We start from the raw sequence: 15012 nt of genomic DNA on the forward strand, positions 1-15012 counted from the left end.
CTCCGTATGCTTTGCAAGTTCTTGGGATTGGAACATAAATAATCATAGAAATTTGTGAATAATTTTAGAATGACAGCAGGGGCAGTGCAGTTTGTTTAAAGGAGGTGACAACCTAAGGTAAGAATGTGACTTGTCCAGTAGATGTCACCCTTAGGTTACAGCCTGTAGTGTAACACGCTCCACCTCCTGGTCCCCACCTCTCTGTACCCTTCTCTGTGCATACTTGACCATACCATTACTTGAGTCTATGAGTATAGCCCACAAACACGCCCTGCCTGGTCTTATCATGCTTGGCGTGCTTGGCATGATAACACCACTTGTTCACAAGTGACATACAAGTTGCATTTGCTCAAGATAGACGCACAGCTAGGGCCAAAAATGTTTCAAATCTTTTGACTGCCTGTGCAATTTTAACATGAGATTATGGTAATGTTTTAAAGAATTGCCATTTTTATTTGAAAAGTGGCGTAAATTGAAATGCAGATCGTATACTTGTAACAGAGTTAATGTATTAAGCTTACATTACAGTTTTTTAGTTTACGTTTTGAGAAGGAGAACATTAGTCACACCTACAAAAATGCAAAGGATGCTATGATAAACTCCAAGACTTGTGTCCATTGTAGTTCTTGATCTTGCAGAGATAATCTCACTGGCTACAACCAACCCAATAAATACCTATATTCTCGTTAACATTCTCAGAACACTCACTCCAAGTTAAACATAATATATATATATAATTTGGATGGAATTTCCTATAAATATATATATATAGGAAATTCCATCCAAATTGTAAGTAGGATGATAAGTCTACAACAAAAAACAAAACAAATGAACAAAACTGGTGAGAAGCAATCTTATTTCATGTTAATTTGAGCAATTTACCAATAATGTTTGTTATTTAAAGTATACATGACCCTCATTTGAAATATGCATTATTTTGGAAGCAGCACTACACCTCCAATTTTTTGGCCATTGAATCAGTTTGAATGGACATGCTCTTTGCTGTAGGAACTTAATCATCTTTCAATGGAAGAAACAGAGACCTGGGTCCTCACTACAGAGGGCGGGGCCTACGACGTGTTGACAATTCGGGCCACGCTGATTGGTTGAAAATAACCAGCTTTTCTATTTATCGAGGCTGTCAGCTGGAGGTCTTTTGTTATCCCTCTTATCGCGGTCTCCCCCACAGGAATAATGGCAAACATGAAGCCAGTCACTTAACAGCAAGCTTCCAGGGGGTTTTCAGGCTACCGCAGCTGCTGGAAAGGTGGGTCAGCTCTGTATGAATGACTTTTTCTCAAGTTTTATTCAGTGAAAAAAAAAACAAACAAAAAAAAAAACAGGAGGTTCCTGCTGATGAGTTTAATTGCAAATTCCAACAGTCTAGTTGGTAACTACAGAAAACTCGGCTTAGTCTCGCGCGATGCACGTTAAAAATGTGAATTTGAACTTCAACATCTAACATTTACGGGTTAAGTTAACGTCTTTTCAGCGACTCATTGTGTCAAACAAACTGAAGTGTTTTCAAAGTCTGTTTGTGGCCATGAAAAAAAAAAAAAAAAAACCCTCCACGTAAAGTGGCGGGGCCGTTCATCTTGTGGCACTCTGAATTATTAATGCCGGGATGCGGGATCTAATTTTAGCTCCACTGTAGCCAACTGAAAAGATGGAAACCACTGCCTTCAGCATTTTTGAAATCTAACGGCTCGAGAGAAAGTGGTGGTGAAATTACTCAGCAAATGTGTCCGGGAAAAGAGATTTACAGAGCTATTTTAATTTATTTTTTTTAATTTATTTTTAAACAATGCTACCATAATTCCTGATTCATGCATTGGTAGGCTTTAAGTAGGGCGACGTTGCCCCCGTCACCTGAGGCACAAAGGAGGCAGACACACCGGGCAGCAGGATGAGCGAGGGTCCGAAGAAGCGGAGAGGCAGCAGCGGGGGAGATCAGCCGGAGTCGCCAGCCTCTGAGTCGGGTGTGGGGAAAGATGCAGGAGGAAGCTCCGGGGTAGCTCTGAAAAAACAAATCGGCCTAGTCAGCGCCTGTGGCATCATAGTGGGTAAGTCCATTCACATGAATTGTACTATTACTATCAAATATTACACCCACCCCACCCCCACCCTCAGGCAGTGAAGCACCCACCGATTTTTACAAGATCAACTATATGTTAATGAAACGACAATTTTCCAAATAAAGAGCCCATTTCATACCAGTTGGTCCTTTTTATGCGTTACCAGTACTTCATACTACTACAAAAATGATTTGCCCTCCACTGCATCCTTTAAATTTAACAAACAAACCAAAACAACAACGAACCAAAAATCCATTAAGTTGTCCGACTACATATAGTATGATATTGATAAACTAGTGGCAACAGCTCATCAGTTTGACTTGTAATTATTTACAGCTATTTGACATCTTGTGTGTCAGTTATCACTGTTTTGAAATAATGAGGTCCAATTTTAGATCCCAGCCACCCAAGCAGTATTTGTTCATTTTAAGTACATGTTTTAAGTATTTTCATGATGTGATTGAACCATATATCTTTTACACGTACAAAGAAAATGTAGCTGAATTGAGCTGCGGTGACTTCAAAAAATACAGATATTTGCATTGCACCCTAAGTGGTTGAGCATTACCGACAGAATTCTCTACCATATGGTATTTTCAATTGCATCTTCAATCTCTCTCAATCTTCTGTTGATTAATGCGCATGTTCACTGCACTCCCAGCACCATGCATCCTGCATGTGCTCTTTTATAGTCACTTTCATGTTTCCAGGGAACTGTTGGATGTCATGAAAGCTCCTCAGTGCCTGCCCACCTCCCACACATGCAGAGAAAAAAAAAAAAAAAAAACGAGTCAATAAAAAGCAATCCCACTAATGGGTGTCCACCATTGTTGAGACTGCAATTTCCATCACCATCAGAGACATTGTTGGAGTGTGTTCGCTGCACCATTGACAAAAAAATGTCTGGACCGTAATTTTTTGTGTTGGCCCGAATATGATGTATGGATTATTATGGGTGCTCCAACTATGCAGCAGATAAGCCATTTGGGCCTGTGTGGAGCCACTCTGTGTTGAAAATTGGGCCTCATTTGGTCAGCCCAAACAAAGCCCATATCTGCCATGACATGATGGGCATATACTGGGATTAAACAGTGGTGACCAGCTGGAGAACAAAGTTTTATGAATTTATTTAAAATCAATCAAATCATTATGATACTGAAAAAAAAAACATACGTAAAGTTTGATCAACAAAATATTAGCAATAGTAACAAATTAGTCCTTCGAAGTGAATCTTTTTGTAATATATTTAAACGTTTTCTGATCCCCTCTGTCTGTGGCTTGGCTGAGACACACTTGTAAGTGCAGTCTTACATGACCACAGAGGGATTTCATTCAAACTGGCCAAAGTGTCAAACAACTTATTACTATAAAATCAGAGTAAGAAGTGTCATGACTCTTCTACTCATATTTTCCACCCTTTCAGTCCCTGAGAGAGGATAATTTTCCGAGCCACATAAAGCTTTACATTAGTGGTGTTCAACAAAGAAACGCACTGTATTTGCCTCCAGACCTGGATTTGTTGTTTCCTGCTGGTCCCAAGAGTCACAGGATATGAACTCATTCTTCCATCTCCTTGGGCATTAAAAGACAAACATCATGACGCAAACATAAAAATATTAGCAGCACCAATCAGCAGTGAGCTTTTAAGGGATACCTGTTTAACCAGTCCAAGTGCAGATTTTGGTTTCTGGTTTTACTAAAGAATATGAGACCATAGCTCTAGCCTAAGTATGAAGATCAATGAGTGAAAATACACTGTGGGGCAGGGCTAGACTGAGCAAATTCATTCTGTATTGGAAAAATGTGATCATATGTAAAACATGAACACCAAAGGAAATGGAGGATCATGCGACAGGAAATTGTAGCTTTTCCTTTATAGTCTGGATTCTTCTTCAGTAGTCTCATGGTTATTTTTCTCCCACTGTTCATCAGTGTATCATCAACCAAATACCAATCTTCTGTATATCTGTAATATGGGTGGTGTATTTTATTGTATTCACATTGTTTTTTGTGTAACTTTAAAGTGGCAATAGGCAACTTTTCAAGTTTCCTCCCTTGTGTTTTATATAAGTATATAACAGAATATAATAAGTTTCACCACTGCCCATTTTAGAAAGGGCAGCAGAAAAGGTGTTCTTTGTTTAGATTATCACACAGACATAAATCATGGTTTACTATCACTATCCGTCATCAACCTCTTTGCCTCTTCTGATAACAGGGCTCTTCTTCTTTTGTTGGGTAGAGTTTCCACAGTTACTTTGGTTGTTCCACTGTCTGCCATTTCCTTAACCTTAACCCCCACGCTTAGTTTGTGCCGTAAATTGAGACTGAAATCAACATTTACTTCATAATGATAAGTTAAAGCAAAAAAAAAACTATTGCCACTTTAAATTCTAACTTTGACTACAGTCTCCAGAGCATTTAAGATCTGCTCTTAATTTGTTTCTGTCTCTGTTTCACTCACTAAGGCAACATCATTGGATCGGGGATTTTTGTGAGTCCTAAGGGGGTCCTGGAGAATGCCAGCTCAGTGGGCGTGGCCATCATTGTGTGGGTTGCCACTGGAGTTATCACAGCTATTGGGGCTCTCTGCTATGCAGAATTAGGCGTGACCATCCCCAAGTCAGGGGGAGACTACTCCTATGTCAAAGACATCTTTGGAGGACTGGCTGGGTGAGAAGAAATGCTGTTTTATTTGGATTTTTTTTCTTTCCTTTGAAAGATGCTAAAATCATATTATATACAGAGGGGCTTTAACAAATATTTGCAGTTACATGAGAGTCTGTATTAAAAGGTTGTGTTCCAATCCATTATAATTCATGTAGTATTAAAATAATAAATAAGTAGTATTTATATCATATTTTTCAAAACACAGGATCAAAGTGCTTTACAATTAAAAACAGAACACAGTATAAAACACTTTAAGATTAAAATTAAATTTAAAAAAAAATTAAAAAACTGACAAACTGTTGTAGCAAGCTTTTTGTAATTAATGGGAATTTTACAGTTCACCATGTAATTAAAGCCTCATGTAGTCTAGTTTGCATTCCCAGCTTCCCAGAATGTCATTGACCCAGTTCCACTCATTTCTCTCATCTTCAACAACAATGCTCCAGTGCATTATTATAATGTACTTCAGTTAATATGCTTAATTTCCTTTTGTTTCGCACTACATTTTTCTATAACGAGGGCTGGTATTCTCACTCACTATGTGTGTGTGTGTGTGTGTGTGTGTGTGTGTGTGCGCGCGCAGTTGTATGCACTTGCTGGTGTGTGACAGAAATGTGTTGCCATGTCTCATTAACCCGGACTCCCTGTGTCGTCTCTCAGGTTTCTGCGCCTGTGGATTGCAGTGTTGGTCATCTACCCCACTAACCAGGCTGTGATTGCTCTCACCTTCTCTAACTACGTCCTGCAGCCTCTCTTTCCCTCCTGCCTCCCCCCAGAGACCGGGCTTCGCCTGCTGGCTGCCGTCTGTCTTTGTGAGTGATAAAATAAAACTGAAGATTGAATCTTTATTGATTGAGTTCAGTGCATTAACAGATACAGATCATGAAGGAACGAGATGAACCCCTCATTGAGGGATATTGTCCAGGATGACGAATTTAAGGCTTATTTGCTAAAGAGTCTCCTGTTGTACCTTTTTTTTTTTTTTTAACACCATTTGTTTATGAAAGACAGAGCTTAGAAGATTTAATTGTTGGTGAAGCTGTGCGAAAACTACTTGGCTTTCTGTGGAGGAGTTTTGTGAGACAATTTGTCTTGAGCTTGGCGAGAAGTTTGATACAAATTTTGAACAGAAAGTCTGTGTGAAAAACTGTTTGAAATAAAGGAGTTTGAAACAAATGTATCAGGCAGTGAAGGTCTAACAAAATGTGTTGTTGATTTGCCTTATGGGCAGTGTAGGAGCTGTAGTCATAGTAAAGACTAAGTAATAACTCTGCTGAATCATTGCTCTCGAATGTCATGGAATTGCTAGAGGGCTCTGTAATATGTACATGAGCAAGTACAATGTAAAGGTAAAGCAGAAACTCAAAACGTCAACCCTGAGACTGAATGTTCAAATGCTTTTGCAATTTTCTGAAGCAATTCTTACATATTTACCGGAAATCTGGCCTTTTAATTTTGGTGATTGGGGTGAATGTAGAGAATCACACAGGCCAAGCTAAACTAGCTTCACATGAGTTTCACACAAATGCAGTACAAATGCTGGCATTGTTGCCACTTTGCTATGAGAAGGTTGGCACCTAACCCAAAGTGACAAATGTTAAAATTTTCCATAAAGGGGCTTTAAAATGATATTTACACAATCAATAATCTGGACTTTGGTTTGTCATGTCCCCTTATTTCAACCAGAAGACGAGCTTTTCTGTTCAGTGTTACATTTCTGTAGCTCACTTCTGCTGGTCCTGAGGATGATTCATTCTCAAAGGCTTAAAAATGCTTTGCCAATAAGCTGATTAATTTAATTATAATAAAATAAATAAAATTTAATTAAATATTCTAAAATTAAAATGTTAAGACGATGTAAGGCATGTTAAATATTTGCGAAGGCAAAACAAATATTTAACACCAAGGGAAAGACTAATTTCCACGTGAGTGTGATCTAAATTAGCACGCACATTTTCAACTGATTATGACTAAAAATTAGATCCTATCTTTTTACATGACACAGTTTTGCCTTTAGATATGCTATTCAGCTACAATAACCAGTGTTACTTCTGCAGTAATTTGATATTTTAAGAGAAAAAAATAGAATTTTTTACTTGTACGTTAACCTGTTTATATAGTTCATTCTGCAGCTCCTTTTCCTTTTCTTTGTTTTTGTGTGCTGCTTCAGCCATAAAGTATAAAATGTTTCTGTCTGGCTCAGGAATTTTTGTCTTGTTTCATGTTTTGAGGAATGTTTCTCAATACTCTAACTTGACCTTTTTTGTTGGAGTTACTTTAACAAAAGGTCATGTCTTTGTTATATAGGAGTATTATCTCTTGCAGCTTGAACTGCCAGTCGATGAAACATCTTAACCTACTGTGATATTATGTCTTGCTGTCCTCAGTGTTGTTGACATGGGTGAACTGCTACAGTGTGCGCTGGGCCACGTGTGTCCAAGATGTCTTCACCACTGGCAAGCTTTTGGCCCTGGGCCTAATCATAATCATGGGTGTCGTCCAAATTTGCAAAGGTAATATTTGCGAGGGGTGGGGTGTGGCAGTGTTTCCCAAACTTTTTGGCTTATAGTTTTTTTAAAGTAAAGCACTGTCAACTGCAGCTGCATATAATAACTTTATTTGTATCTGCGATGTCTTTTGTTTGTGAAAAGTTCAGCTGAGGAATGAAATTCCCTTCTGAGTGCTTCATTTGAATATTATTTAGAGGTCTGAATAGGTGAAGTTATCCAGAGTTTCATAATAAATATGTAATTTTTTCTCTTATTTTTTGTTAATCCATTTCATCCCCCGTCCTTTTGTCCTGACCCCCAATTCACAAATCACTGTCTTGATGCTAAAATAGGGAAAAACGTTTTTGAAGTGGCCATGCTTCGGTTACCATGACAGCAATAGTCCCCTTGTGCCTCTCATAGGATTTGTGATCCTGACGGGAAAGAGATTACACTGTTTTTCATCCCACTCATAATCCAAACACACACACTCATGGACACACACACTTCCAGGCCCAGCGACAAACTCATACATGTGACTCAGCTGCCTCATATCCCACTATGTCTGAGATTGAAGCTGGAGTTGCAGGCTAATTAATATATATCTCTTTTGGGCAGAGTTTTGACTTTGTCTAGATCAGGTATTGATTATTGCTTTCCATTTATAAGAGAACCAGAGAATATTTAATGAGCTAAGACATCACACATCTTTATGCAAGTCTTTAATAACCAGAAAAATGGATAGTGTAGATACTGTATAATAAAAAAAAAAAAAAGGTGGCAAGAAACATGGAATAATAAACTGAAAGACCTTTTCTCAACTTATCAGAACATTGTATGTTGTGTTTGGCGCCCTCTGCTGCTCAGACTGTGGTAGTGAAAAGCAGTTCACATCATGTTTATTTTGTTTTCAGTGAAATCTGATGTCTGTTTTTTGGTTCACAGGTCACTATTACTGGTTGGAGCCAGTACATGCCTTTGAGACCTTCCGTGACTATGATGTTGGTCTTATAGCTCTGTCCTTTCTGCAAGGCTCTTTTGCATATGGAGGCTGGAACTTCCTCAACTACGTCACAGAGGAGTTAGTAGACCCATACAGGTAACCTTTTTGAATCCTGCTTTTTAACCGTTGCAAATCAGCCACATTTTACAAAGGCTTGTTATAACAATTTGATTTAATCTGCACAAAAATAACATAATATATTAACAGATGAAAAAAGGATTTAGGTAAGATTAAAACTCAAATGGGCCCATGAAGACATCTCAATGAAGAAGCAGGAGGGGGTAATAAGTGTTTCAGATATCACCACATACTGAAGAAAACAAGGAAAAAAAGAACCAATAATGTGCAGACAATAGAAGACAACATGTACAAATGTAGATTTGCAGCTCACAGGCAATGTTGCTAAAAAAAGATGCAAGGAGAGAGAAGCCTGAGTTAACTTTTGTGAGAGAGGAAGATTGTGTCGCGTTATGAAGATGTTTATTCCATAGCTGAGATTCCCTTTATCGGAGAGTTGTTCTGAATATTGAAGAAGATGCAAATGATTCACACCTCTGCTGTTACTTTATATGGGCAGATTACTGTCTGTCTGAAAAAACATCCATTAATTGTTATAGATACTCAATACATCAAAGACACACACACACACGCACACGCACACACACACACACACACACACACAGATAAAAATACATGTTGAATATATATTTATATTGCAAATACAGTATCTAAATCACAGAAGAGTGTGGTTGAGTATTGGATCAATGAATGAATGTAAATTTGTTAAGTCTTTGTAAAGAAAAGATCCAAGTTATAACAAGTGGAAGCCCAAACAGTTCTGTATTATGTAAACTATGGGTCAGATCTGGATTGATTGTACCTTTTGGCAGTAAATATGACAAAGTTAGATGTATTAATTAAACCATTTAGAAATGTTATGTATTTCAGTATTTCTCTCAGAAATATGTAGAGAAAATGTTTATGTAAAACAAACGAGCTTCTATCATGATGCAGTAACAAGTAACTCAGACCACATCAAAAATACATCATGTACATTTACATGCTTTAGCTACTTCCAATTATGCATCCAAAGGTTTCTCATGTTGAAGCAAAGGTTGGTAACATTTGTCAATTGAAACCTCAAACTTCAGTCACAGCAGAGGTTAATATACTGTGAATTGCAATCTTGTGTTTTTCTCCATAGGAATCTACCACTTGCAATCTTCATCTCCATCCCTGTGGTCACCTTCGTTTACGTGTTTGCCAACGTGGCCTACGTCACAGCCATGAGCCCCCAGGAACTGCTGGCGTCTAATGCTGTAGCAGTGGTGAGAAAACCGACCCACAGTCACTCAAATATGATTGAGTGTGTGGTTACGCATGTAGAGAATGCATGTAGTTAGAAACTGTCTGAGTTTTGTAATCGCCTTGAAATGACGTAGTTGCGTTGCCCTGCAGTGATATAGAGCGACCACACTGATGTGACGCATGCTCATCGTTGTAGCATAATGCCTGTAACGCTTAGCCTGGCGTCCTTTTGCATTCAGTTTCTAAATGTTTGATTAGTCGCCGTTATCGAATGTGTTTTTAACTGTGTACCTGTTTATCCTCCTCCTCTTCTCTCTCTCTCTCTCTACTCCTAATATTTCTCCCAGACATTTGGAGAGAAATTGCTAGGAGTAATGTCATGGATCATGCCCATATCTGTGGCGCTCTCCACCTTCGGGGGAGTCAATGGCTCCCTCTTCACGTCGTCGCGGTCAGTTTGTCCTCCCCCTCCCCCCTCTGTCCAATCTGTCTCCCTGTTGCAGCTTCTGTGCCTGCTGTGGTTTCTTTTATTAGTCTCATTCCGATGCTGATTTTCAGATGCACACAGAGAAACGGGATAAACAGGGTGAAAACGTAGAGCTAAACAGGAATAAAATGCTTCAGCAGTGTAAACACTCATATCTGGGGCTACAAGCTGGATTTCAGACTGTAGGGAAAATACCTGAATGGGAAATTGTTTGTCTCTATTACCACTTGAGTGATAGCAAGTACTGAGCTCATTTTACTCCTGGTTTGGTCCATTTTTCACCCTGCAGTTTCACCTCTGCTGTTCATTTATACACTGGTGTTTCCATGATCACCTGAACTGTGTTTCCTGAGCTTTTCCCTCAGCTGGTGAGTGCACACGGTGAGTGAGCACCATCTGGCTCTGCTCTCAGTACTTAACTGTCCTTGGTTCTGTCTCACAGACTGTTTTTTGCCGGAGCAAGGGAAGGCCACCTCCCACGTCTGCTGGCCATGATCCATGTCACGCGCTGCACTCCTATTCCAGCCTTACTGTTCACTGTGAGTCCTGTCCCGCTCAACACGAAACTGAACATTTACTGTCTGTCCTTTGTGTCCTTTGCCCTCTGTCCTCCCCATGTGCAAAATGTAACTTTTACCCCTTCTCGCCACATTCAGTTGATCTCCACTCTGCTGATGTTGTGCACCAGCGACATTTACACCCTCATAAACTATGTGGGTTTCATCAACTACCTCTTCTATGGCGTCACTGTCGCTGGGCAGATTGTACTGCGCATCAAACAGCCTGACATGTATCGACCCATCAAGGTAAAGACACAGATGGAGCTACTTGGGTTTTGACATTTGACAGCGGTTGTAAGTCTTTCATAAGGACTATTCACTACACTCACTGAGCACTTTATTAGGAACACCCGTACATTCATGCAAATATCCAATCAGCCAATCGTGTGGCAGCAACAGTGCACTGCATAAAATAATGCAAATACAGGTCAGCAGCTTCAGTTAATGTTCACATCAAACATCAGAATGGGGGGAAAAATATGATCTCAGGGACTCTGGACTGTGGCATGATTCTTGTTGCCAGACGGGCTGGTTTGGGTGTTATGTCTCACAGTCCATGGAGTTTTACTCGGAACAAAAAAAACATCCAGTGAACAGCAGATCTGTGGACAGAAACACCTTGTTGATGAGAGAAGTCAGAGGAAAAGACTGATTGGAGCAGACAGAACAGCTACGGTAACTCAGATAACCACTTTTTACAACTGCGTTGAGCAGACAGCATCTTAGAAATGTACAAGAGAGAAGCAGGAGATCATGTCAAGTTCCACTCAAGAACAGAAATGTGATGCTTCAGTAGGCACAGACTCGTCAAACCTGGACAGATGAAGACTGAAAAATGTGGCCTGGTCTGATCAATCTTGATTTCTGCTGAGAAATGCAGACGGTAGAGTCAGAATCAATGGACCCAACCTGCCTTGTGTCAGCAGTCTAGGCTGCGGGTGGTGGTGTAAATGTGTGGGTAATGTTTTCTTGGCACATTTTAGCCCCTTAATACCAATCAACCGTTGTTTGAATGCCACAGCTTATCTGAGTATTGTTGCTGACCATGTTCCTCCCTTTACGGCCACAGATTATCTTCCAGCATGATAATGCACCATGTCACAAAACAATAGTCATCTCAAACCTTTCGGGAGGTCCTACCCAGTATTAGAATACTGTTCCTAAAAAAATAAAAAGTTCACATTGAGTGTATTAAATATTCTGCTGTCTTTGCAAGATTCTGATATTACTTGTTTTGGCTGAAGCCTAATTTATGACCAGTTTCAGAAATCCTTTGAAATCTCGATCACAATTACTATTAACTTAAAGGTCAAAAGTAACTTCCATGCTGCACAGAAAAGAGGTCCAAAATGAAATTTCTCCCTTCCGATGTTTAATAATATCATTTCAGAGTTAAATGTGGAGCCTGCGGGTTTCTACAGGTGTATTCACACAGAATATGTGAATTTTATGTTTCAAGTTTTAATTAAAATTTGATGTAAAGGTAAACGGTTTTATTTTTGTTTTCTGATTGTTTTTATTTTCGTCTTTTTCATTTAACTGCATTTTAAGCTGGCATGTAGATGTGAATGGATATCTGTCCCTCATCCTGCAGGTGAGCCTCATATGGCCAGTGATCTACCTGCTCTTCTGGGCCTTCCTGCTGGTCTTCTCCCTCTACTCTGAGCCTTTGGTTTGTGGTATTGGACTGGCCATCATGATGACCGGTGTCCCTGCATACTTCCTGGGAGTCTACTGGGAAAACAAACCACCGTGTTTTAATATCGCTATTGGTAAGGCAACATCATGGTGGCATTGTTATGGAATGACTATAGTACAATAGTTCTGTTTTAAAGGTGCATTCACACAGTTAATGTATGTTTCATTAAATTTCTAGACCTCCATCTGTTCAGTGTGAGCAGCTGAAAATGCATGCAAATGAGCAGCTGAGGTGTGCTGTGAGTTTCTGCACATATTCAAGTGAACTGCAGTGTGGTTCATTATTAAACACGGGGTAAAGAGGTTCCAGAACAAAGATGTTCAGTTTTGCCTCATTTGTTTGCACTATATGTGATGCTGTTTCACTTATAATTGGCCATTTTAAATCATTAACTGTAACAATTCAGCTGAACTGATTTTTTTCTATTATGGTTCAGAATAAAGACTCATACTCTGTGTGACTGCACCACTAGATAGTAAACTAGATTTTTTTTAATTTTTTTTTTTATGAAATGTCAACCAAGTTTGATAAAGAACCATTCTCTTCTAATATAAAAATGATTTCCCTGGTCTCTCCCATCCCCAACTGTATCCAGGTAAAATGACTCATCTGTGCCAAAAGCTCTGTTCAGTGGTCTACCCAGACATTACAGAGAACCCAGAGGCCAACAGTCCGCAAAAGAAAGACGAGGGAGGAGGGGAAAATTGATAAAGCCCTCAAATGGCTGCTGAACATCTGCACAGACGATTCCATGGATGTGGATCAAGGATTTAAAAAAAAAAAAAAAAGAAGCATGGGGAAGAGTCCCAGAAAGATGAGCATACTTATTCACTTCATGAAAACCTTAATACTCTAAAATGGTGTACAGTACTGGACTGTGTTGCTCTGTTTTTCACTGGCCTTAATTCTGGACACACTTGTTTCAGCGTATGAGTGTTTGAGATGAAATATCACTTGCACTCAACAGAAGTGATGAATCACTGCCATTTTTTTGTTTTCACCTCGGTCTTTAAACCATCTCCCTTTTTTTTTGTCTTTGACTGTTTTGTGTGGAAAAATATTTTTATGTGCAAGCCCATCATAATCAACGTTGTCTTTATACTGCATACTCTATGTATTGTTTATGCTCAGCTCATTACAGCAACACTAAACTTCAATTTTCCAGATGCTTTAATGACTTTTATTCTCATTGGACTCACAACATTCAAAATGTTCCCCTTTTTAAAATACATCCTTGCATTTGAATCTCTGCTTCTGATCATCCCCATGGAAAGTTGTTTACCTGGTGATTATTGTACATTTAGTCTTGTGAAACAGGTTTTCCTTGAAAATAAGTTCTTGGCACCAAAGCACTGCAGCTCTTCTTAAATATAAAAAAAACAATCCACATGCATGAAGAGAAGTCACACCGAAAAAACTGCCATGTTCATTTTCCTCCACTCTCTGTCATTGCAATTTGTTGACATGAACACAAAGCTCATGATAGAAATAAATAAATATCCCTGGGAAGTCTCAACAATAGATCAGCAATACATATTTATCATGTGACTTTCTCTGGTATTTTTATCACCTGGATTTTGTCTTGGACACGTTTGAAACCTCTCAGATAATGGGGTGCATAGTTGTCTTCATAAAGTCTCAAATTTTGTTGGATTGTACTGCTGTGGCATTGGCATTGTGCTGCTTTCCTCACCTCATCAATGTTTCATCCACCTGCTGGAATACCTGACGTAGAAGGGGTGGAGCCCACGCACGATGAGTGATCAAATTGCGGAAGTAAAGGGAAGGAATGACAAGTCTAGGTGGGTCAAGGTGTCACACCACCAAGAATAAGACTGGAAACAAAATGAAATTTTCCTTCAAAATAAAGGTCAGTGACGCTGTAATCCATTTAAATGTGGTAATTAATGCAGTTTACGTCATATTTAATTGTATATATTTATATACATATAAACCTCCATCAAGTACAGTCCACATAGAAGCCTATGCGTGAGAGATTATTTTCATCTTGGCTAGAAGTCCTGCAAACAATCAGTAATGCATATTCCCAAAAAATTTCAAAGCAATCAATTCAATTACTGCAAATCAATGCCACACAGTAAACCCTGGGGCCTGGACCCTTGAGGGTCTGGGGCAGTGGTATACTTTGAAAACTTAATTCTTTTGACTATCTGGTGTTTTGGGGTCTTGTCTGATCTTCTAATTTACTGGAGTAATAGGTCCTTTCCACAATAAACTTTTTTTCACAAATCCAGAGGTGTAATTATTGACATTAATAGGGTCATAACAACCACTGAAGACACCGAGGTCATGCCATTGGTGTTTTTTTTAATTTGGGGGTTTTAATCACCTTATGATGATTGTACAGAAACACAAACAGTAAAGTACATGGTGGGCTATTTGGGGCTGATCTATGGGATGGTTGATAAATGTTTTAATATTAAAAAAAATTCAGTTCAACAAATAAGCAAAGCATTAGTAATACCTGAGCTCTTCCTGTTTTGACAAAATGCCCTCCGAATAATTAATACAGGAATATGCACATTATAGAAATGTAGTTGAACAATTAAATTTATTTATTAAAATCTATGAAAACAATATATATTTGATTTATTTAACCAAACATTTCTGGGGTGAGAGGTGTTCTGCTGGGGGAATTTAGAATGATGATATACTCTACAATAACCATGAATTAACTTAAATAACACAGAATATCATCCT

The 15012-nt window shown here is 38.9% G+C and overlaps 1 protein-coding gene across 1 annotated transcript; it reads left to right on the top strand.

The window, feature by feature from the left end:
- Window positions 1–1166: 1166 nt before the first annotated feature.
- Window positions 1167–14541, top strand: slc7a8b (solute carrier family 7 member 8b). The gene is made up of 12 exons (XM_023421830.2): window positions 1167–1267; window positions 1839–2063; window positions 4544–4748; window positions 5406–5557; window positions 7133–7258; window positions 8180–8333; window positions 9442–9565; window positions 9893–9996; window positions 10475–10571; window positions 10689–10838; window positions 12187–12364; window positions 12887–14541. The coding sequence occupies exons 2-12, from the start codon at window positions 1907–1909 to the stop codon at window positions 12997–12999; spliced, it is 1560 nt and encodes a 519-aa protein (XP_023277598.1). The 5' UTR covers window positions 1167–1267; window positions 1839–1906; the 3' UTR covers window positions 13000–14541.
- The last annotated feature ends 471 nt before the right edge of the window (window positions 14542–15012 follow it).

The sequence above is a fragment of the Seriola lalandi genome, unplaced genomic scaffold (assembly GCF_002814215.2).
Source record: "Seriola lalandi dorsalis isolate HSWRI2012SDOR001 ecotype SW California unplaced genomic scaffold, Sedor1 jcf7180002054677, whole genome shotgun sequence".
NCBI lineage: Eukaryota > Metazoa > Chordata > Actinopteri > Carangiformes > Carangidae > Seriola > Seriola lalandi.

Excerpts from the sequence above, each read along its gene's own strand:
- slc7a8b (XM_023421830.2), top strand. The coding sequence starts at position 1,907 with ATGAGCGAGGGTCCGAAGAAGCGGAGAGGCAGCAGCGGGGGAGATCAG. Across the intron at positions 4,749-5,405 it reads ATCTTTGGAGGACTGGCTGG|GTTTCTGCGCCTGTGGATTG; the intron begins GTGAGAAGAAAT and ends GTCGTCTCTCAG. Across the intron at positions 5,558-7,132 it reads GCTGGCTGCCGTCTGTCTTT|TGTTGTTGACATGGGTGAAC; the intron begins GTGAGTGATAAA and ends TGCTGTCCTCAG.